General features: G+C 44.5%; 2 protein-coding genes across 4 annotated transcripts in view; both read right to left on the bottom strand.

The window, feature by feature from the left end:
* Nucleotides 1-24,239, bottom strand: part of LOC147011503 (uncharacterized) — a 154,538-nt gene that overhangs the window by 46,295 nt on the left and 84,004 nt on the right. The window lies entirely within an intron of this gene.
* The window catches only part of LOC147011504 (sialic acid-binding Ig-like lectin 15), a 41,029-nt gene continuing 24,628 nt past the window's right edge, over nucleotides 7,839-24,239 (bottom strand). For 2 of the 3 annotated variants that reach the window (XM_085858382.1, XM_085858385.1), the window contains 3 exons: nucleotides 11,864-12,271; nucleotides 10,318-10,355; nucleotides 7,839-10,139 (listed from right to left, as the gene is read on the bottom strand). In XM_085858382.1, the coding sequence (XP_085714508.1) occupies nucleotides 10,047-10,139; nucleotides 10,318-10,355; nucleotides 11,864-12,271 (539 nt within the window). In that variant the 3' untranslated portion in view covers nucleotides 7,839-10,046. Of the gene's footprint in view, nucleotides 10,140-10,317; nucleotides 10,356-10,396; nucleotides 11,568-11,863; nucleotides 12,272-24,239 lie in introns of those variants that run through there. The other variant, XM_085858384.1, reaches the window with a different exon arrangement.

Here is a 24,239-nt window from a genome sequence, read left to right as displayed (position 1 = left end):
CCAACTCGCCCGAGCTCAAAACACTGACTGAATTCGCCCCGCACTTGGCGCTTTATAGTTCGGCAGGAGAACCCATATGCAAATTTCCGGATCAGGATGAGCTTGGGGGCGGAGCCACGCTCGCCCATTGGACGGTGGAAAAGTGGGCATGAACCTCCCCTGATCCTCGAATTTGCATATATCGATTCTACTCCGACGCGCCTGGAGGCGGGGCTAAATCGCCCCGCGCTTGCTGATAGGACAGATCGGAAGTGGGCGTGTATCATTCCTGAACCAACTTCTCCTCGGAAAGGCCGCACTTTGTACCCGCGGCCCGGCGCGCATCCCGCACGAGGCCAGGACAGCCTGACGCTCGGCGTTCACAATTGGTGCGGGAATGGCCGCAGAAGGAGAGGCAAAGGTGGTGGAGGGTCTAAAGTGGCGGTACCTGACCACGGTGACGCTTGGAATGGCGGTGATGCGATGGTTGCGGGATGGTGTGCTGTGAAGGTAAAGGTCGTGGCTGTTGGCGTTGTTGTTGTTGTGAAGCGGCGTTGTGGTTGGTGGTTGTTGTGTGATGGCGGTTGAGACGTGGTTGGTTCAAAATAAAGATAGAACAGAAAAAAGGCTATCTTAAACGGTCGCAGCCCGAATGAATCATATTTATTCCCTCTAAACAACGGGTTTGGGGCGAACGACACATGTACTTACAGAGATATCTCACCTACGGGACTGAAATGGTGGTTTGCGAATTTCCTCAACCACAACAATATATATATATATATATATATATATATATATATATATATATATATATATATATACACGTTTGTGTATGTGTGTACGTGTGTGTGTGTGTGTGTGTGTGTGTGTGTGTGTGTGTGTGTGTGTGTGTGTGTGTGTGTGTGTGTGTGTGAGGCATGTTTTTTATGGAGTTCTGCTGGAGAATTCTGATGTGGAATGTATAAATTCTCCAAAATGATCGTTCAACACAAATGATCAATTCATGTGGAAAAAATTAATAAACATTATGAATAATAATAATAACGAACGTATAATCACCATACTGTCCCAAGCACATCTGGGGTGGTGAAAGACAAGCTCACCCTCAAACAGTACAACAGACATGAATGCCACAAGACCATGAAGACCCATGAAAATTTGGTTCCACTGGGACAGTGAAGGGTCATTCTCACATTATTGACAGATTGATGTCACATCTCTTCAAGTGACCTCATTTCATGAAATTTCAGGCATTTTTGGCCAAGTTATGGACCATATATTTTTGCCGCAGGTCGCGTTTAAATAATCCCGTCGGTTGAGATCATAAAATTACAATGAATAGGAAGAAATGAGTTTGTTCTCTCAGTCTGATGTAATTTTTTCAGTCACAATACCCACAGTACCCACAGTACCCCCAATACCAACAGTACCCACAATATCCACAGTACCCACAATACCCACAGTACCCACAATACCCACAGTACCCACAATACCCACAATACCCACAGTACCCACAATACCCACAATACCCACAATACCCACAGTACCCACAGTACCCACAATCCAGTGTTTTTCAATCCAGTGGATTTTGTTTCCGTCACTCAATTTCGTCATTTTCGGAACGAAAACGCCCTTCCGGTGAATGTGAGAACTGTGGGCCAATGAAGCGATGACGTCACGTGATCGTGACGTGGCGTTCGGTTCTTGTTCCGCCATTTTGGAATTCTTTTTCAAGTTTGCTCGGTTTCGTTTGGGTGTAAAAACTCCTCAACAGTTGGCAAGGTGAGTCGGTATACTTATTCAACGTCATGACCGTACATTCCCCATTGACCATACATATGAATTTCAACAGATATGATGTTCACTGACGGAGAGAATGATTTTAAATGTTAAAGTTTTTGACAATTCACGGTGTGTCTGCTTCCCGGTCTGGTCACCACGAGGCGATTTATGTTCGTTTCGTCATTACCGTAACATCGTTACTGTAACACCATTACTGTAACACCATTACTGTAACGTTTTAGGTTCGTTCCGGTGATGATTTGTGTTTCGGTGATGATTATTTGTGTTACGGTGATTATGATTTGTGTTACGGTAATGATGATTTGTGTTACGGTCATGATGTTATGGTAAAGATGATTTGTGTTACGGTCATGATGTTATGGTAATGATGATTTGTGTTACGGTGATGATGATTTGTGTTTCGGTAATGATGATTTGTGTTAGGTGATGATTTGTGTTACGGTAATGATGATTTGTGTTAGCTGATGATTTGTGTTAGCTGATGATTTGTGTTACGGTAATGATGATTTGTGTTATGGTAATGATGTGTTACGGTGATGACGTGTTACGGTGATGACATGTGTTGCAGTAAAGATGACTTGGGTTACGGTGATGACGTGTTACGGAAAAGATGATTTGTGTTACGGTGATGACGATTTGTGTTACGGTAATGATGATTTGTGGAACAGAAATGATGTTACGGTAAAGATGATTTGTTACGGTGATGATGATTTGTGAAACGGTGATGAGGATTTGTATTACTGTGATGATTTGTGTTGCGGTGATCATGATTTGTGTCATGGTAATGATGATTTACGGTGATGATGATGTGTTACGGTGATGACATGTGTTACGGTGATGATGTGTGTTGCAGTGATGATATGTGTTACGGTGATGATGTGTGTTACGTGTGTTACGTGTTACGATGTGTGTTACGGTGACATAGTGAGAGTGTGAGATTTGTGTGGATTGAAAGACATGTTCCACGTGTTGGACCAGTTTGTGATTTTATCCAGATCTGCAGTGAGCGAAGAAGCTGCTGCTTGCCGGTCTGAGGGATGACAGATGGTACGGCAGAGGGTGGAGTCGTCGGCAAAGAGAAATAGAGGATTTTCCAGAGAGTCCGAGAGATCATTGATGAAAACCAGAAAAAGAACAGGGCCCAGAACGCTACCTTGAGGAACTCCAGCCTGCACAGGAAGAGGGGATTAAAGAACTCCGTTTAGGGCCACACGTTGACTGCGACAGGAGAGGAAGTCTGCGAGCCATGAGTGGAGATGGCCTTGAATACCATGGGAAGAGAGTTTGGTGAGTAGGGCAGGGTGCCAGACTGTGTCAAAAGCACGTGATATGTCCAGGGATACGGCTCGGATTTCCTGTCTGGCATTGAGGACCTCCATCCATTGATGGGAGAGCAGAAGCAGCATATCCAGGGTAGAGTGACCTGGTCTGAAACCAAATTGATGATTGGAAATCAAGCCATTGGAGAAGAGGAAGGATTTCATGTCTGAAGCAATGATGGATTCCATAACCTTGCTGATGATTGGGAGAAGGCTGATTGGTCTGTAGTTACAGGGATCTGTTTTTGCACCTTTTTTGTGCAGGGCAGTGATGTTAGCAGATTTCCAAGCAGATGGCAGATGACCTTGGGAAAATGAGAGGGTGAATAGAACAGAGAGAGGGTGAGCAAGAGCAGAAGAGCAGGCTTTGAGGACACGTGGGCTGATGCCGTCTGGACCGGTTGCAGAATCTGACTCGAGGTTTGAAAGCAAGCTCTCCACCTTGTCAGGAGAAAAGGATACAGAGTCCAGGGACAGTTGGGTGCGACTGGGTAAAGTGGGTAGAGATAGTGATGGGTTTGGGACACAAGATTTAGCTGCAAACACCGAGTTTAGACATTCAGCTTTATCACGTGTGGAATCAGCAGTGCGGCCATTTGAGGTCAGGGAGGGGATGGAGGGGGAACATACACCAGAAACAGATTTGATCAAACGCCACCAGGATTTTGAGGAGGGAGAGAGGTTTGAGAGTTCAGACTTGAGATGAGAAAGATGTTGTTTTCTGGCTCTCCTGAGGGTAGATACACACTTGTTCCGAGCTTTGTGGAAAGAACTGAGATTGCCCTCAGTTGGGTTTGCTTTCCATGAGGCAAAGGCAAGTTGTTTCAGGACAACTGCCTCGCCACAAGCTTCAGTAAACCAAGGGCGGGAGGAAGGGTAAGATAACTGAACACGAGAGGGGATAAATCTGTGCATGAGGGAGAGCAAGTTTCTTTGAAAGAATTCCCAGGATGAGTTGATGTTTGAGAAAGTAGTGATAGGAGACCAGTCTGTAAGTTTGATGGCTGCTCGGAGACCCTGCCAGTCGGCTTGAGTGAAATGCCAGACTCGACGGCGGTGAGGTGGTTCTCTGATAACAGCCAGAGAGATGTCCACTTTAACAAGGACGTGGTCAGAAGAACCAATTGGAGCGAAGGAAGAGCAGCAGATATTGTCAGGGAAATTTGTCAAAATCAGATCTAGAAGAGATGGAGTACCATTGGTTGAGATCCGGGTCGGGAAGTTGACCGATTGAGTCAGTCCCAATGATTCACAGAAAGCTTTTGCTGATGTCCCATGGCAGGTGAGAGAGGTACCCACACCTAGCCAACTGGCGTGATGACAATTGAAGTCGCCACATAAGAGGAAGAGAGAGTTTGGATGAGAAGATAGAAGATGGTCCATGTTTTCGGAGAGTGAGGTGTAGATGGAGTCATCACTGTTCGGTGGACGGTACAGTACACATATAAACATGAGGTGGGAGTGGAGGGGAAGCCGAAGCCAGAGGTATTCCTTGGGGTGTGGGGGAGTGAGAGCAGTGCAGGGAGAGTGAGGAATAGAGTCTTTGATGAAGAGAGCAACACCTCCACCAGGACGAGGCTCAGGTCTGTCATACCGTAAGAGGGAGTAGCCAGGGAGAGATACTTGGGAGTCAGACACGTCTTGGGAGAGGAAAGTTTCTGTTAGGCAGATAATGTCTGGTTTGTCAGTGGCAACCTGCATGGAAAGATCTGAAAGGTTTGAGCGAAGGCCCCGGATATTTGAGGTCCACACTTTTAATGAAGAGGTAGGGGAGGAGGCTTTGGGTGCAGGAGGTGGAGGGGGCGGGGGAGGGTAGGACGAGGGATGAGGGGGGGAGGTAAGGAGGGTTGCTGAAGGAGTGTGGGGTATTGCAGAATAGCGAGGGGAGGGGGCCGAATGAGGAGGAGAAAAGGCTCTGTGGTGCTGGGAGAGAGGGGGGACAAGAGACAAGGAAGATGGCAGTTGAGGATTTGAGGAGGTGGAGTGAAGAGATGGAGGTGAGAGGGCAGTGGAGGGAGGCAGGTTGGTGGATGAGAGGGGGGCAACTTAGAGAAGGAAGAGTGAGGGGGATGAAAGGTGGGAGAAAGGTGAGGGGGAATTTTTGAAAGAGGTGAGAGGGAGGCTTGGAGGGAGAAGAGTGGGATGGTTGCTTTGAGAGTGAGAGTGAGGGGTGAGGGGGGTGAGTTGGCCTGAAGTTGGAAAAAAAGAATGGTTGATGGAAAGCGAGCATCCATGGCAAACTGTGGTTTTTAAAAGTGATGTTGTGTTGCAGTGATGATATGTGTTACGGTTATGATGATTTGTGTTCCGGTTATGATGATTTTTGTTACGGTAATGATGATTTGTGGAATGGTAATGGTGTTATGGTAAAGATGATTTGGGTTACGGTAAATACGATTTGTTATGGTGATGATGATTTGTGTTTCCGTAATGATTATTTGTGTTGCGGTGATGATGATTTGTGTTACGGTGATGATTTGTATTACGGTAATGATGATTTGTGTTATGGTTATGATGATTTTTGTTACGGTAATGATGATTTGTGGAACGGTAATGGTGTGATGGTAAAGATGATTTGGGTTTTGGTAAAGATGATTTGTTATGGTGATGATGATTTGTGTTACCGTAATGATGATTTGTGTTGCTGTGATGATGATTTGTGTTACGGTGATGATTTGTATTTTGGTGATGATGATTTTTGTTGCGGTGATGATGATTTGTGTCACGGTAATGATGATTTGTGTTGCGGTGATGATGATTTGTGTCACGGTAATGATGATTTGTGTTGCGGTGATGATGATTTGTGTCACGGTAATGATGATTTGTGTCACGGTAATGATGATTTGTGTCACAGTAATGATCATTTGTGTCACAGTAATGATGATTTGTGTTACGGTGATGATTTGTGTCACAGTAATGATGATTTGTGTCACAGTAATGATGATTTGTATTATGGTAATGATGATTTGTGTTGCGGTGATGATGATTTGTGTCACTGTGATGATTTGTATTATGGTGATGATGATTTGTGTTCCGGTGATGATGATTTGTGTTACGGTGATGATTTGTGTTACGGTGATGATGATTTGTGTTACGGTAATGATGATTTGTGTAACGGTGATGATGATTTGTGTTACGGTGATGATGATTTGTGTCACGGTAATGATGATTTGTGTTACGGTGATGATGATTTGTGTCACAGTAATGATGATTTGTGTTACGGTGATGATTTGTGTCACAGTAATGATGATTTGTGTTACGGTGATGATGATTTGTGTCACAATAATGATGATTTGTGTTAAGGTGATGATTTGTGTTACGGTGATGATGATTTGTGTCACAGTAATGATGATTTGTGTTACGGTGATGATTTGTGTCACGGTAATGATGATTTGTGTTGCGGTGATGATGATTTGTGTCACGGTAATGATGATTTGTGTCACGGTAATGATGATTTGTGTCACAGTAATGATGATTTGTGTCACAGTAATGATGATTTGTGTTACGGTGATGATTTGTGTCACAGTAATGATGATTTGTGTCACAGTAATGATGATTTGTATTATGGTAATGATGATTTGTGTTGCGGTGATGATGATTTGTGTCACGGTAATGATGATTTGTGTTGCGGTGATGATGATTTGTGTCACGATAATGATGATTTGTGTCACGGTAATGATGATTTGTGTCACAGTAATGATGATTTGTGTCACAGTAATGATGATTTGTGTTACGGTGATGATTTGTGTCACAGTAATGATGATTTGTGTCACAGTAATGATGATTTGTATTATGGTAATGATGATTTGTGTTGCGGTGATGATGATTTGTGTCACTGTGATGATGATTTGTATTATGGTGATGATGATTTGTGTTCTGGTGATGATGATTTGTGTTACGGTGATGATTTGTCTTACGGAGATGATGATTTGTGTTACGGTAATGATGATTTGTGTAACGGTGATGATGATTTGTGTTACGGTGATGATGATTTGTGTCACGGTAATGATGACTTGTGTTACGGTGATGATGATTTGTGTCACAGTAATGATGATTTGTGTTACGGTGATGATTTGTGTCACAGTAATGATGATTTGTGTTACGGTAATGATTTGTGTTACGGTGATGATGATTTGTGTCACAGTAATGATGATTTGTGTTACGGTGATGATTTGTGTTACGGTGATGATGATTTGTGTTACGATGATGATTTGTGTCACAGTAATGATGATTTGTGTTACGGTGATGATTTGTGTTATGGTGATGATGATTTTTGTTACGATGATGATTTGTGTCACAGTAATGATGATTTGTATCACGGTTATGATTTTTGCACTTTATGTCCACGATTTCTCATCAAACATGGTGTTATATCATTCAAAACTTCTCAATCGCATCAGGGCACCGTTTCAGTTGCGGATTCAAGGGGGTGCGCTTCTGTGCTCTACAAATCGCCTTCTTTCATCGATACACTTTGAATGTCGGAAATGACTCCACATTGTATTGCCGGCTATCCAATAATATTTTTTTTGGGTGAGGAACTCTGTACTTGGCGCAGCCCCAGCGCCAACATCATGTAGAAATCCGTCACTCAGTTCCTGTCATATCTGGTTTGCTGTATGTAACTGTGAATTCAATATATTTAGAAATACTATCGACTCTTACTTAGTGGAACAACATATTGTGTGTTTCTCATTTCTTTTAATCAATCAATCAGGCATCAGCGCTGACCACTTTTCATTGCACCGATGTTTAATGGCGAATTGCACACCGATTTCTCATTGATAACTTTTTCTTCTGTTTCTCAATAAACATGATGGAGATAGAACATTCTTGGCATCTTTAACGTCTCTTGAAAACATCATTGTCGGACATACAAGCCCTTTAATTTCCGTTACGGTAATGACTTGACGGCCATAAAGTGCTGAAATCGCGGTGACAATCGGCTAAATGAGAGGTCATTCAGCGCGGCTTTCATCAAATACACCTGAAACTACGTCCCATTTGCCACATTCGGACCTGAAAATTTTAATCTTGTTCAAATAATTTTCTCATGTTACCACCTCCTGATTCTGTCAGTTATGTGAGAATGACCCTAAAACAAGTCAGAAACAAACGTTTTTTTCATGAAAAAACATGTTGGGAAGGAATCCCCCAAAAAACATTCAAACATGGTAAAAGGAATGACAAGGAAGGAATGAAACCAAAACACAACACCACAATCCTTTTACAGATTGGCATCACGAGATCTTTTGTCGTTTTTCCATCTCAATCCCACAACAAATAAAATACATAATTACACGAACCCACACGAACCCACACGAACCCACACGAACCCACTATATCTACATCAACCTCGAACAGACATCATACAATTTTACTGTTGTCACCGACGACAAAAATGTCAAGATATCCAGATGGCAATTCGGAAAAGGATCGCGGTGTCCTTCCTACCTTGTCATTCATTCTTAGTCACTTATTCTTAGTCATTCATTTTTTGTCATTCATTCTTTGTCATTCATTCTTTGTCATTCATTCTTTGTCATTCATTCTTTGTCATTCATTCTTAGTCATTCATTCTTAGTCATTCATTCTTTGTCATTCATTCTAACCGCTTCTGACCTTGTTTGGATGTTTTTTGATGATTCCTTCCCGACATGTTTTTTAATTTTTAAAATAAATGTGTTTCTCTGACGTGTGTAAATGAAAGATGTGTGATTGTGTGTGAATGGGGTAAACGTCGTAACCACAGCATGTATCATGCTGAATGATGCCTCGTTTAAGATATTTTGCGTGCGGAGATGTAGAAATATCGATATTTACGTAATTTCGAGTTACGTGGTGAGATTGCCCACATGGGCGGTGTATATGCTCAAAGTCGCTGGAACACAGCACCTACCGGAAGTTTAAAAAAAATAATATAACCACAAACTAGTAAGTCAATATGTCTGGTGTTGGCTTAATGGTTCGGGTGATGGGCTTGGGATCCGAAGATCCTGAGTTGAAATCCCCCTCAGCCGTTGAATTAATACCAGGTGGGGTTAACTCGGCCAGTCATCCTGCCGTGGTCGGCAAAATGAGTGCCATCTTGCTGGTATCCTCTGTTGGAGTGGTGACCTGTCTCGGATTGTGCCCAATAGCCAAGTAAACTGTTTAGGCAGCACCAATGCTCTGGCACAGAGTATGGTCCCAATGGATGGATTAAATCAATCCTGTCCAATGTATAATTACCTTTTTGTCCATTGACTTCACTCATAAATTGGAACAGTCTAAACAATTCGTGACTATTATGCTGTCAAAGGACATTCCCAGCAGACTCCATGAAAATGCCACACTATTGGGAATGAATTCCGTCACAAACTGAACCTGCGACTTCTAACGAATGTTTCTGCTTTCATTTCATGCACATGTGAGGTGAGGCATAGAAAGGAACGTGCTCACACATGGCAATGGCCTTTTACTTTGATTACCATGAGGAGAGGGGAGGAGGATGAGGGGAGGGAGGGTTTTATTTGGTAGGAGAGATGGAGGGGGTGGGGGGGGGTGAAAGCAAAGATGGGACAGAGTTGGTCGGGGAAGCTTGAGGCTTGGTGGGGGAGAAGGGTTGACGACTTTCGGTTGTGGAGGAGGAGTTGGAGAGTTGTGGTGGGCAGGGGTAGGGAAGGGATTGAAGCGTTCGAATTGGGAGGAGCAGGTTGAGGAGTTGGAGGTTTGGAAGGGGGAGGGTTGATGATTTCGGGTTTGTGAGGCTGGGGAAGTGGAAGTCACATTTTACATTACACGGATATTCTGCGGGTCCCTGTTGGTCCCCAGATAATTATGGAAATTCAACCCAATTATTCTTCAAGAAATGTTCACTGATTGAGAGAAAAAAAATATATGATTACGTCATCAATACACTAATTACGTCTTCATTGAAAGGGAACAGGTGTTTGTGTCCGATCAACATCGCAAGGTCTCGTACAACTGAGACTGGGACTCATCACGATTCTTCTTCTTCTTCAGATCCATGTACGAGGACTCCTCTCTCTGTCCCTGTTGGAGAAAACATAAACAATCAATGATGATAATTATACATGATTGTGTGTACTCCAACTTTAAACTTGTATTTTTATAAATTACCAAACTGTCCTCGTGATTATGTTCTGTGAATTAATCATCATTAAATCAGGGAATGAATGGGTAATTTAATTAAATAATTCCACAGACTCACCGGTTCATGAAGTTCCACATCTGGTTGGGTCGAGTTCCCTGTTTGATAAAAAACAGACATTAAGTGTAATTTTGTTTGGTTTGTATAATTATATAAATCATTTTTATTGTACACCTGTCGATGGTGAAGACAATCTCAGGACAATATGATTTTGTACAAAACTCAAATGAAACGAAGACGACCAGGTCCCTGTGTGAATACAATATTCCCTTCTGAATTTCTGGAACCGAACCGTTCGGAATCCCCTTCAAACAGGCTGGAAGTTCATGGAAGGAGGAGGTGAGGAGAGCAGTAGTGAGTGGGTGTGGTTCTTCTCTACTTGCATGTCTGTGCACGGTCACGAGTACAGGTGAAGAAATGAAATCACGTGCAGAATCACGTGACAATCTCTTTAATCGTGCAATGTTGGTTGCATCCAATGTTTGTGAAGTTACAATTCGTTAAGTAATCCAAATATTCTGTTTGAGAAACTAGGAGGAGTTAGCAGGATGGTCAAGAGGAATGCACACTCACCTCCAACTGGTCTACCCTGGGTTTGGATCCTGACCAAGCTCTAAACTGTCATCCCGGTGTTTAACAGGTGGGGTGATTTATCAAGGTGTGTGCTGTCCCTCGGGCGGACGATAAACTGGACATCCCGTATGCCGGTATTAGTTGGTGAATGTCAAACATCCCACAAAGGCCTTCACGAGGAGTCGGTGAGCTATCACCGGGATCATGAACTATTTCCAAATTCCTGCCATAACCAGAGTCGAATGTTGGGCCTGGCCAGTCGGTTGGTGAAAGACTTTGGAAAAGCTTCCCCCGGCGAACCCCACCAGTAAGTGGAAGATGTTTTTGTGTTTTTAATAACATCACACGAGGTGGAGAATATGAAATATGATGTAAACTTTATGTTTAAGTTGATTTAAGTAAATGTTCGACTTGCTGGAAATGTGAAAGTTAACTTGAAGTTCATTAACTCTGTTGATTTGATGGAATCAAAGGGAAAATCAAACACTGCATTGGAGTCATCAGGAGGAACCTGGAGAGGTAAAGAGCAAAGATGGAGTCATCACGAGGAACCTGGAGAAGTTAAAGAGCAAAGATGGAGTCATCACGAGGAACCTGGAGGGTAAAGAGCAAAGATGGAGTCATCAGGAGGAACCTGGATGGGATTCAGGTTTCAGCGGCGAATCCACAACCATCAAACTCATCCAGACGCAGCCAAGTGAGCTTTACAGAAAACTTTCTGCAACAATTCACTTCTCCTGAAAGAGATAGATAACGAAAGAGAGGAATATGGAGTAAAAGAGATGAAACAGGACCAGAAGAAATAATTAGAATGAATGAAGAGAACTGTGGGAAAAGTATCAAGATATGTGAAAGGAACAAAGAACAAAGATGTTGGGAAGAACACAGGAGAGAGAGAGAAAGAGAGAGAGGAGAAGAGAAGAGAAGAGAAGAGAAGAGAAGAGAAGAGAGACCCCAAGTTCAGCTCGGTCGGTCCATGATGTGGGATGTGTAAAAATATAAATAATAAACAAATTGAAATTTCATTTTTCACCTTTTGCAGGATTCTGTTTCTTCTTGTAAATATAACAGATCAACACAAAGAGAAGAAGAAGAACCAGGATGATGGCAGATGTACATCCAATGATGATCCCCGTGATTCCTCGTTTTCCTTCAAACTCTCCGTAGAAAACAAATCCCTTCCCCGTCCCGTGCTGGTTCTGTACCAGACAGCTGTATTTCCCTTCTGGATCTTTTCTTGTGATGTTATAACTGCTGATGATCTTCTGTAAATCATTTTGGTTATTTGAACTCACAACGGTCTCGCTTCCATTTATGAGGAGTCCCTGTGGGTTCCACCAGGTGATGTTTGGTCCTGGCTTGGCCTCGGCCTCACAGAAGAGCCTCCAGGAGGTGCTGGAACTCACGAACTCCCTCCCGACATCCAGGATCTTTGGACGCACTGTGGGAACACGTGATCATGTTTATTGCAATAACATGCATTGTGGGAAACAATACACTCGTGTAACCATGACGATAATTTGTAATACGGAAATGTGGATTTCAACTTGTATCCTGTCATCATTCCTTGTGTGTTTATTAATTTTGGGAAAATCAAGGCTCATGAAACTTCTCCGTGAGAAATAATAAAATGTTCAGAGAAGTTTGAAGTGAAAGTGAGATTGAAAAACGACCAAAGAGTCGATGTTGTTAAATGAGGGAAAGTTATTGTTCTCACCTGAGGTTCATTTTTCCAGGTAAATTGGAGATTTGAAGGAAAGAAGAGGATTTGTTTTACAGGAAGAGTTATCTCCACAAACAGGAGGGAATAATAAGTAAAGATAAACTCCATGTTTTATATTTATTTATTTACTCCATCTAATCTTGTTTCTTCACATGATTTTTTTGAATATACTCCTTCGTGACCCTCAAATACTAAATGAGGTGCAGTTCCTTCAACTCTGATCTTATTAAACATCCCATTATCGAACACTTTAGGATTTATAGTAATATTCCTGTTCGAAACACAAACCCGATTGAACGATTAAAACCAACGATTAATTTTCGGGTTTTCTTGTTCAAACAATCTGTTCAAATCTCCTGATAAAACATCCCTGGGTCTGGGGATGAACATTCGAGATAAGATGAAGTTTTATTCAATGAATATTTCATATTGTTACGTTTGAGGGGGGTATGCATTCAAAGGGTAATTAGGATGTTTAATTAGGTATGCCATGCTGTTCGAGTGTACCAGGATCTCGATGTAATAAGTAGTAATTCAGTGGTGATAAGTTGTCTAGTAAATGTCCATTTCTTCAAGGGGGAAATGATAATTGTCACGTAATGAGATAGGGACACGGGATAGGGTAAGTGTGTCTGCGTAAACCCCTTTTAGTATTCTCTGGAGGCTTGCCATGACGTCACAGGACAGTGCTGCGGATAGCTCCGCCCCGTGATCACGATTGGCAGAAGGCGACGGCGGTGGGCCAATAAAACGGCTCGATTGGAAGTGACGAGGACAGGAGGATAAAAAGGTTCTGTTCGGGGTCGAAAAGGGAGAGGAAGAAGATCGGGACAGAAAGACCGTTTTTTTGGGGGTGGAGGTTGTTGTGCTGGGAGCGTGCTTGTTGTTGCGCTGATTCGGCCCTGGTTTCTTCGTGTCTTGTAGCCTTGCTGAGCCTCGTGCCTCACCTTGTTTGGCTCTGGGGTTCTGCTGGCTCGGAGTACGGGGTCGAACGGCGGGCGGACCTGCCCCCCTCTCCTGCTCGCGGTTTGGCGCCGGAGCTGGTTCACTGGCGGCTGTGAGCGGACTTGGGCCAAGACCAGGAGGTCGACAGCACCACGGTTTCTCCTGCCCCCCTGACGAGAGCAAGGCCAGCTCGTCCAACGTCAATCCAAGGACTGTTGCGTCCACACCACGGTCCAGCCTGACCACCAGGAATAGCTGCGTTTTGTATGTGTGTGTGTGTGTGTGTGTGTGTGTGTGTGTGTGTGTGTGTGTGTGTGTGTGTGTGTGTGTGTGTGTGTGTGTGTGTGTGTGTGTGTGTACGTGTGTGTGTGTACCTGGCGCCTTGGAGGGTTTGAGATTTGTATTTTCATTGGAATTGTCTGTGTTTTCCCCACGCCCGATCCCACACCATCCCGTCGAATCGCCCCGGATCCCTCTTCTTGCCGAGTCTTGTTATTTTTGGTTAGAGGAATAAACGTTATCAACTCAGTGAAAAGCGACTCGTGCCACCTTCCTCGTCCCGTTTGCGGTAGAGCGATTAGAACCGCCATGTTTGGGTTATAAATAAATAAACCGCCTCCATCGTTTCGGCTCATTCTACGTTGGCGGGACTGTTCAAGTCCCGTGGATGTCACATTGGTGTCAGGGTGTTGGATGTTCGAACCCCTCTAAATTATATTTGGTATCGGGAGAATATACGAAGATTAAAATCTCGCCACGAATTGGAATATAAAATTACTACAGGAAAGCGCGTGAGCACGGGAAAATTTTGGCGGGATTTTTCAAATTAAAATTAATTGGCAGCAAACGGGACTTCTGCACCATGGCGGATGTGCAGATGTTTGAGGAGGAAGGCCACGTGTCGGGCAGCGAGACGGGGGGAAGAGGTGAGAGACGGGGGGGTAGGGTTGGAACCTCCCCCATTCCGAGCGTGGACCATGCTTCATCGCCCGTAACGGAGCCGGCAGCACCGGAAACCGGCACGATGACGATCTGGACAATGTTGGAACGTTTAGTGTGTGCAATTACAGCACAGGGGGCAAAAATGACGGCACAGGGGGCACAAATGGCAGAAATGACGGCACAATGGAAAATCAATTCGTGACACAGACGGCAGACATGACGGCACAGGGGGCAGAAATGACAGATCAATTGGGGGTAATGGGGCAACAGTTGGGTGTACGGATTGATTTAATGAGGGATGAATTGGGGGAAAAGATGGAGAAAAATGAAAACTGAGATGCAGGAGTGTGTGGATGTTAAATTGGGAGAAATACAAAGTAAATTCGAGGATAGATTGGAGGAAACAAAGGTAGAAATTACATTGGAGGGGGAAAATATACAAAAAAAAATTGGTAGATAAAATTGATGCAACAAACATTCGGGTTGATAAAGTGGATGAAAGCCTGGAACGTCATCGTGCCTATGTGGATGCTCGTATGCAGCTGCAAATGGAAGAGTGGGGAGAGCTGAGTAAGCAAGGGATGAATTTTGCGGAGGAGGTAAAAGGATTGGAGGCTCGTTTGGACGAACAAGATAAAATTATGAGCCAAGATGAAGTCTTGGATAAAGGCCTGGTAGAGCCGTCTTTTGTAAGTAGAGTGTCCGGGTTGGTTGAGGAGCAGCTACAAACTCGTGATGGAGCCTTGGAGGTGGTGTGCAGGCCCAGAAGATCCTGCGGGAAGAGGTAAATCGGTCCATTCAACGTTTGGAACAGGAAGCAAAATTGACCCATGAGACCCTCACCACAAAACATCTTTGGCCACAGTGGGCTACGAAATTGGATACGCAGCCACAAGGGTGTTTGATCCCTGGGCTGGATTCTGACAAGGGAGAAACTGAGAAGCGGGCCACCGTAAAAGTGATCCCCCTGGTAATTTTCGACGGGTCAGGGAGCCTTGAAGCTTTTCTGACGCAATTTGAGTGTATTTCCCGACTAAACGGGTGGAATGAGCGGGAACGTACAGGGAATTTGGTGGCAACGTTGCGGGGACCAGCCGCAGATGTGTTAAACGTGATCGCGGAGGGGATGTTGACCATCTCCCACATTTGCGAGGCATTGAGCCGTCGGTTTGGGTTTGCAGCGAACTGTGATCTGGTGCGGGCCCAGCTCCAGCACCGCAGATTAAAGCCGGGTGAGACAGTGCAGGAGCTGTCACAGAACATTTACCAATCAGTCAGGATCGTGTATCGGGACCTTACAGTGGAGGCATGGGTCAGACTGGCACTTGAGAAATTTTTAGCTGCTCTTCCTGACCCTGAGGTCCAAGCGCTAGTGGAGCTACAGGATCTACCCACCGTGCACCGAGCGGCCGAGTGCGCGGCCAGGCTAGCCTCGTGGAGTCGGCCGGGTCGGGTGCCAGAGAGGCCATTGGTGACGGTCCGACAAGCGGAGATTCAGGATCAGGGAGGGGGGCTGGGAGAAATTAGCATTACCCAAATGTTTCAGGAAATTTGCCAGAAACTGTCAAGTTTGATAAGGGGTAATTCGGTAGTTGGTGCGCCAAAGCAGCGGGGTCCAGCCCAGCCAATAGAGCAATTCGATTATGGCCGAGGGGGTCCGGAACCGGAAGAGACATTACACCGATACCCACGGGGGCTTTTTATGGGGAGTTGTTTCCAGTGCGGGCGAAGGGGACACATGCAACGATATTGCCGGTACCCGGCGATGGAGAGACCCTCCAATAGACTTTCAAGCCCGGAGAGGATGAATCCTCCTGCTGAACCGCCAGGTCTATCCGAGATGCCCTTTCATGGGTCGGGTCCGGAAATCGCTGTCGGGGGTCGGGAAAACTAGATCGGGCTGAGCATATGGGGCCATGCTCGGCTGCTGAGATTGTGGCGAAGTCCCTCCTTTGGTGGAAAAAAGTGAATTGTGGGAAAATTGGCATGGGTTTGTAAGTGCTGCTGGGTTTTAGAGTGACAATAGGGACAATGGGTAATTGGTAACAAAGCGGGCACGAGTGGCTGTCCAATGGCTGGTGCGTGGATCGGGTGAGGAGAAGTGCTGTGTGAGTTGCTTCAAGTTAAGAAGTGAAATGTATGGTGCACACATTGATTTTTATTGGACATGGTGTGGTAACAGGGAAGGTCATGGTCGGTGAAGTGTTAGAAATGCAGGTGTCACATGTAAGGCCGATGGGGTGGGGGAGTCATGTGGGTTTTGTGGGTGGGGATGATGTGCTTGTCCGCAGGGATTGCTGAAGCTCACAGTGAGCGGGAATTGCGACCCCCCCCCCCTTCAAGGAGATTCGCCCCTGGTGGCTAATTGTGACAGTGTCTGGAGGCAACTGGGAGAGGGTCTGGTTGGGCGACCAAGGCGGGTAGGACCTTGGCGACCCAGGACGGCCAGAGGAGCCAGTGAGACCCCTTCCAGTGTGTTGTACGGGATGAGAGCTGATGGCTACCAGGGGGGGGGGGGTGGGAATCAAAGGGAGCGGGGCGGAGAAACGTCCGGGTTGGACTAAAGCTTACCTGTGGGCATGTTTGCACCTGAGATGACCCCGTTATCTTGTGGTAACCCACCCCACGGCCATGATGGGATTCAGCCTGCATCATGAAAATGGGGACCATGACCTAGAAATGTGATGATGACCATGGTGTGAGTGTTGTGAAGATGTGTGAGTCCCACTCGATCCCACACAACTTGACATGTGCAGCAAGGGCATGATGTCCGCATAATTTTGGGGCAAGCAAATTTGAAAATTGGCTCCCCAGGTAACGCTGGGTCTATTAGCATCCACTGGGGAGGCAGTCAAGTGTAAATATCCTGTGAATAGTGTCGTTAAGGCTTAGAGTAGGAATGTAAAGTATAAGTGTTGTGTTTTTGTGGAACCTTTTGTTTCCCCTCCCCAGATCACTGGAAGAGTGTTGGGCAAGAGCGATGATCCAGAGGATGGAGTGCAACTTCGCTCAGTGCTCTCATGTGATACAAAAAAAAAAAAAGATTGTTTAGGCGAGGATAAGGCCATAAGGGGGTAGTACATTAAGCAGGATAGGTAAGTGAGCTGCGACTCGCTGCCCATTTCCCCTCCTACTTTATTTCGTTAGGCTAAATAGGTGTGAGTCAGTAAGTGTTAAGGCTGGTATGGTAGCGCCTGTGATATACCTTGCAGGAGCTGCGGTACCAGAGGAGGGGGCAGTGTTACGTTTGAGGTGGGGGGGGGGGTATGCATTCAAAGGGTAATTAGGATGTTTAATTAGGTATGCCATGCTGTTCGAGTGTACCAGGATCTCGATGTAATAAGTAGCAATTCAGTGGTGATAAGTTGTCTAGTAAATGTCCATTTCTTCAAGGGGGAAATGATAATTGTCACGTAATTAGATAGGGACACGGGATAGGGTAAGTGTGTCTGCGTAAACCCCTTTTAGTATTCTCTGGAGGCTTGCCGTGACGTCACAGGACAGTGCTGCGGATGGCTCCGCCCCGTGATCACGATTGGCGGAAGGCGACGGCGGTGGGCCAATAAAACGGCTCGATTGGAAGTGACGAGGACAGGAGGATAAAAAGGTTCTGTTCGGGGTCGAAAAGGAAGAGGAAGAAGATCGGGACAGAAAGACCGTTTTTTTGGGGGGTGGAGGTTGTTGTGCTGGGAGCGTGCTTGTTGTTGCGCTGATTCGGCCCTGGTTTCTTCGTGTCTTGTGGCCTTGCTGAGCCTCACCTTGGTTGGCTCTGGGGTTCTGTTGGCTCGGAGTACGGGGTCGAACGGCGGGCGGACCTGCCTCCCTCTCCTGCTCGCGGTTTGGCGCCGGAGCTGGTTCCCTGGTGGCTGTGAGCGGACTTGGGCCAAGACCAGGAGGTCGACAGCACCACGGTTTCTCCTGCCCCCCTGACGAGAGCAAGGCCAGCTCGTCCAACGCCAATCCAAGGACTGTTGCGTCCACACCACGGTCCAGCCTGACTACCAGGAATAGCTGCGTTGTGTGTGTGTGTGTGTGTGTGTGTGTGTGTGTGTGTGTGTGTGTGTGTGTGTGTGTGTGTGTGTGTGTGTGTGTGTGTGTGTGTGTGTGTGTGTGTGTGTGTGTGTGTGTGTACCTGGTGCCTTTGAGGGTTTGAGATTTGTCTTTTCATTGGAATTGTCTGTGTTTTCCCCACGCCCGATCCCACACCATCCCATCGAATCGCCCCGGATCCCTCTTCTTGCTGAGTCTTGTTATTTTTGGTTCGAGGAATAAACGTTATCAACTCAGTGAAAAGCGACTCGTGCCACCTTCCTCGTCCCGTTTGCGGTAGAGCGATTAGAACCGCCATCTTTGGGTTATAAATAAATAAACCGCCTCCATCGTTTCGGCTCATTCTACGTTGGCGGGACTGTTCAAGTCCCGTGGACGTCACAATATTTTAATGTGATTTGAGGAGTTTTTCAGAAAATATAAAATGGAACATTTTGTTTGAATATCCATTTAATCCTCTGTATTTCCCCATCATGTGATGGTTATTTTACGTGTGATGTACAATCATTGATATTGTTGCTATTCTGCAAAACCGGCACTCCCCCGCGCAAACGGCAAACAACCTATAGTGGTCTCGAGACAGTTATTTCATTCCAATTCGTTCTTATTCAATCATAAGGAGACCCAGAGGTCATGGGCGTTGTCGCTGGGGTTGAACAGCTCCAAAAATGGAACTTTCAGAGATTATTGAGAAACTTAAAGGTTTTTCTGAAGGAAAGGTTTTTCATGATTTTTATGTTCTTCAGAGGTCATGTTCCAAACATGTCATGGAGAATAGTCTGCGGAGTTTCGCAGGTTGATATGACATATGATCGATTTTTATTGAAGATTTTTGCAGCAGCGTACTGATAAACAATCTCCTCCCAAAGTTGAAAGGATCCGCGATTTCTTAATTTGTGATTTTCCGTCAAGCACGTAGATCAGCTTCATCTTCATTCTATTAAAAGGGATACTAGTGTAAATAGTATATTGCCAGATAAAGTTTGGGAGCAAACCATATTGAAGGTTTATTTCACTTTCACGAAGACCAAAGGACAATCCTTGTTAAATTATGGTAAATTTGGTAAAATTCTTTAACTGTGCAAGTTCATCTTCCCCTTTTTTATGCGGTCCTTGTGGACACGTAATTTCTGGGGATTTGAACCTCATTAGTAATCGTGAAATTATGAATCTGAGGAAGATGTGAGCTAAATATCGGGAACCAGTAATTCAACCTTGGAGCTGCATTCGGTCTTCAATTGTGAATTCTGTGTCTAATTTTGTTAACAGAATGTGCACCAAGTTTAAGCGATGTGTAAACAGTTTTAATGCATGGTTTTACAGAGTTGTGGAAGTCCTGGATAATAGGAATAAGTTTTTTAGTAGTCGGGGCTTGCTTTCACTGGGTCGATGTAAACCAGATTCGAACAAGCCGAGTGTTCGTAAAGTCATTCGGGATCTCCATGATAGCGACGTTATAGCTCCAGCGGATAAAGCTGCTCATAATAATGTCGTATTTTTTTAAATAAAGGGTTTTATGTGGAGGTTTTATGAAGAGAGTTCGGCACTGATACGGTTACTTTCATGAGTAGAGGAAATAGCACATCTGCTCCTTGTCATAAGTCTCTCCAAGATATTATCTCTGGAAATCAAGAAGTTTAAGTGAATAATTTCAGTATTTAATGTAAAGAGGTAAACCTTTGTATTCCTCGGCTTTTCTGGATCCCTAAGCTTCATAAGAACCCATATAACTCTGGGTTTTCGCGGGTGCCAGGCAGTGTTCTTCCAAAGAGTGATTGGTGCAGTTAACTCAGGACAACAAGTTATTGGAAAACAGTTCAGGAAATATTGTTTAGCAATTCAGAATAATTCAGGTATATACACTTTCTGGAGCATTAATTCTCTTTTAGAGTCCTTGAATCAGATAAGATGTCTCAATATCAAATCAGTTGAAGTTTTTGATTTTTCAATTTTACATACAAACAAGTCTGAAGACGACGATGGTTCATGAGCGGTATTTGATGATGTGGATTGTTTCAGAAGTCAAGGATGAGACAATGTGATAATGTTTGACAAAGTTATAAAAATGATAAACATGATGTGGTACGAGTGACACGTTATTCGCTGCAAAATGTCGAAAACCCGGTTTCGTTCAACAACTTTCAAAATTTGACCTTTGCATAACCTTTAAAGGTCACAAAACAATGTTGTGGACATTAAAATAAGGAAACAGTATACGTGCTATATGTTATTGGAGTTAGTTCGTCGAAGAAGGTCGAAAACCTGGTTCCATTCCCACGAGTTTGAAAATTTGACCTTTGTGAACTTTTAAGGTCAAAGGTCAAGGATTATGACCTTTGGTGCAAACTTCCTCTGGAACATTCCAGGAGCAATATAACGTCATCTAGTCTATATGGCATTTCGCACTCCTCGGATTATCCATACTTTGATGAAATCAGTGTAAAAACAAACTTGAAGGGGGCGCGACGGTCAAGGTGTTCGAGATAGAGACAAATGGTTTCAAGACTTCAGGTGGGGAATGACCTCAAGGTTATGCATAAAAAAATATTGTCATCCGAGCTCTCAAATTTTGGGCGGTCGTATGATTTTTATGTCAAAATTCGCAATTTTCTTAGTTTGTGACATTGTGACTTTGACCTTGGGACGAAAATGAAAAATCGAGCTCCGTCGGGCTATGCAGGTGCCATTGTGCTAACCAAATACCGAAACTCCTGCCAGATTCGACAAACCCCTCAGAGAAAATGGATTTTTACGTAAAAATTCGCAATTTTCTAAGTTCGTGACCTTGTGACCTTGAGCTTGGGACGAAAATGAAAAATCGAGCTCCGTGGGGCTATGCAGGTGCCATTGGGCTAACCAAATACCGAAACTCCTGCCAGATTCGACAAACCCCTTCGGAGAAGATGGATTTTCATGTCAAAATTCGCAATTTTCTTTGTTTGTGACCTTGACCTTGGGACGAAAATGAAAAATAGAGCTCCGTGGGGCTATGCAAGTGCTATTGGGCAAACCAAATACCGAAACCCCTGTCAGATTCGACAAACCCCCGAGGAGAAGATGCAAATTGAAATCGGCTACCCCTAAAAACACATGCTTTTTGGGCGTGGCTCCGCCCATAATGGGCGCACCATGCCCATTCTCAGGAAAACACAACTGGATCATGACATAAACCTCCCACCAAAATTTTATCAGGATCGGATCAAAACCCACGGAGCTATGCTCCGGACAGACAGACAGACAGACACCAACAACGAATATCGTGGTCACTTATTTTTTCGTGAAAATATTTTTTCGTGAAAATATTTTTTCGTGAACCAATTAGGATTTAGTACGAGTGAGGGATTCACTCTTCAAAGTGATTGACAAGGTTTTTAACTCTTTTAATAAGTTTTTATATGTCAGGTTAGATAGAGCATTCTTTTCTAAAAAGAAACACTCAAGTTTTCATCGTTTTGATAAGCAGAAGTTTATGGATGTGGTTTATTTAATTTAATTTAATGAATTTGTAACTTTTTGTGGGAGAATGTTTCAACAGGTTAAGGGTATTCCCATGGGTGAGAATTGCAGCCCCCGACTCGTGGACATTTTTCTTATTTTCTGTGAATTTTCATTCATGCAGAAACTGATGAAGAAGAAAGAAGAAAAGAAAAAATTGGAAAGATTAGGAAGAATCTTTGTTTTTATATTAGGAAGAAGAAAGAAGAAAAAAATTAGGATCAGCGAAAAAATGATGCCATACATGTCGTAATATAGATGATATTTGTGTGGTTAACTATAATTATTTTGATTATCGGCTTCACAAGATTTGACCGGATAACCTGATTGCAAACAGGAGTGGTAATGATTGTACAGTTGCTGCATATCTGGATGTGTTGGTTAGAGTTGGACAGAATGGTTTTCGCACAAGTGTATATCATAAAATTGATGATTTCAGTTTCCCTGAAGTCTTTAACACCTTTCCAGGTATCAATGTACCAACTAAAATGGGTTACAATGTCTTCATTTCAGCGACATCGATTTTCACGAATTTGTTGAGTGAAGGATGATTTTGTGGAACGTGCTGAGAAGGTTTTTTACATCATGTTAAACAGAGGACATTTGGATGATTGTTTGATCAGGTCTTGCAGAAAGAATGTCTTCAAACTCCATCATCACCTTTTATTTAAGTTTGGTTGGTTTTCATTGCATTGCATTTAATATAATAACAATGAATTAATTATTTTAGTAAAATTTTGATATATATATATATATATATATATATATATATATATATATATATATATATATATATATATTATCCCTGTGTCGTAAGAGGCGACCAGGGTTGCGTCAGGATGGGCATCCGGCATAAAACCTGTGCCAAATCACAATGCGGATCACACGGATGATCCGCTGTGGCGACCCCTAACGGGAGCAGCCGACAGAAGAAGAAGAATATATATATATATATATTTTGAAAGATGGTCAGGTCAGGTCAGGTATGGGAGCATGTGCCAGAACAGCGCGTCGCTGCGTCCACTTTCCGCCGGTACTCCAGGGGCCTCCGTCTGGCCATCCTCCAGGCAGATGCCAGGCCCATCCCCATCTCCTTGAGATGATGGTCAACCTGCTGCAACCATGAGGCACGTGGTCGGCCCACTGGCCCCCTCCACTCATGAGACTCCCTCGCTGAGAGAATCTGGTAAGCAGGATCAGCGTCAGGAAAACGAGCCACATGTCCATACAGCCGCAACTGACGCTCACGGACTATGCAGGTAACAAATCTCATCCGAGTCTCTCTCAACAACCGCTCGTTGGATACAAAATCCGACCAGCGATAGCCAAGGATTCTCCGAAGAGACCTGGTACCAAAGGAATTAAGTCTCCGTCTCAGATCCTTGGTCAGAGTCCAAGTCTCGCACCCATAGAGCAAGACTGGAAGTACCAAGGACCTGAAGACTCGGACTTTCGTCCTCCCGCACAGGTACCGGCAGCGCCACACCCCATGATCCAGTGAATCCATGACTCCCCAGGCCCGACCCAGACGTCTATTGACCTCTGACTCGCAGCCAGCAGAGACATGAATATCACTGCCAAGGTAAGTGAATCTCTCCACGACCTCAACATCCTCACCACAAACGGACACAGACAGGACAGCAGCATCCAAGATGTCACCGAAAGCCTGGATCATAGTTTTGACCCAAGAAACCCGTAATCCCAACGGCTCCGACTCCTCATTCAGCACCTCGAGGGCCCCCAAAAGGATGTCTAAAGTCTCCGCAAAGATGACTGCATCGTCTGCAAAATCAAGGTCCGAGATCTTGACATTCCCAAACGATGCACCGCAACTTGATCTCTCCGACATCCTCCCTAAAATTCAGTCCATACAAGTGCTGAAAAGTGTGGGGGCAAGTACACATCCCTGACGAACTCCAGTAACAACTGGAAATAAGTCAGAGGTGGTACCACCACACTTCACAGCACTCTCAGTACCAGAGTAGAGTTCAGACATCAGATCGATCAGTTTTGGTGGCACCCCACGAAGACCAAGAATCCTCCAGAGGACATCCCGATTCACTGAATCGAACGCTTTACAGAGATCAACATAGGCTGCAAGCAGCCCCTGCCGAAAATCTCGTCTGCGTTCGGTGAGGACACGATGTGCAAGGATACGGTCAATCGTTGACCTCTTTGGTGTAAAGCCTGACTGCTCTGGACGCTGGTGCTCAAGCAGATGGTGGCGAACCCTATCAAGAATTATCTGAGCAAA

This window comes from Eptatretus burgeri, chromosome 15 (assembly GCF_056783735.1).
Source record: "Eptatretus burgeri isolate ZD-2024b chromosome 15, Ebu_testis_v1, whole genome shotgun sequence".
NCBI classification, from domain to species: domain Eukaryota; kingdom Metazoa; phylum Chordata; class Myxini; order Myxiniformes; family Myxinidae; genus Eptatretus; species Eptatretus burgeri.
Note: the sequence above shows the minus strand (reverse complement) of the source record. Positions and strands in the feature narration are given on the sequence as shown.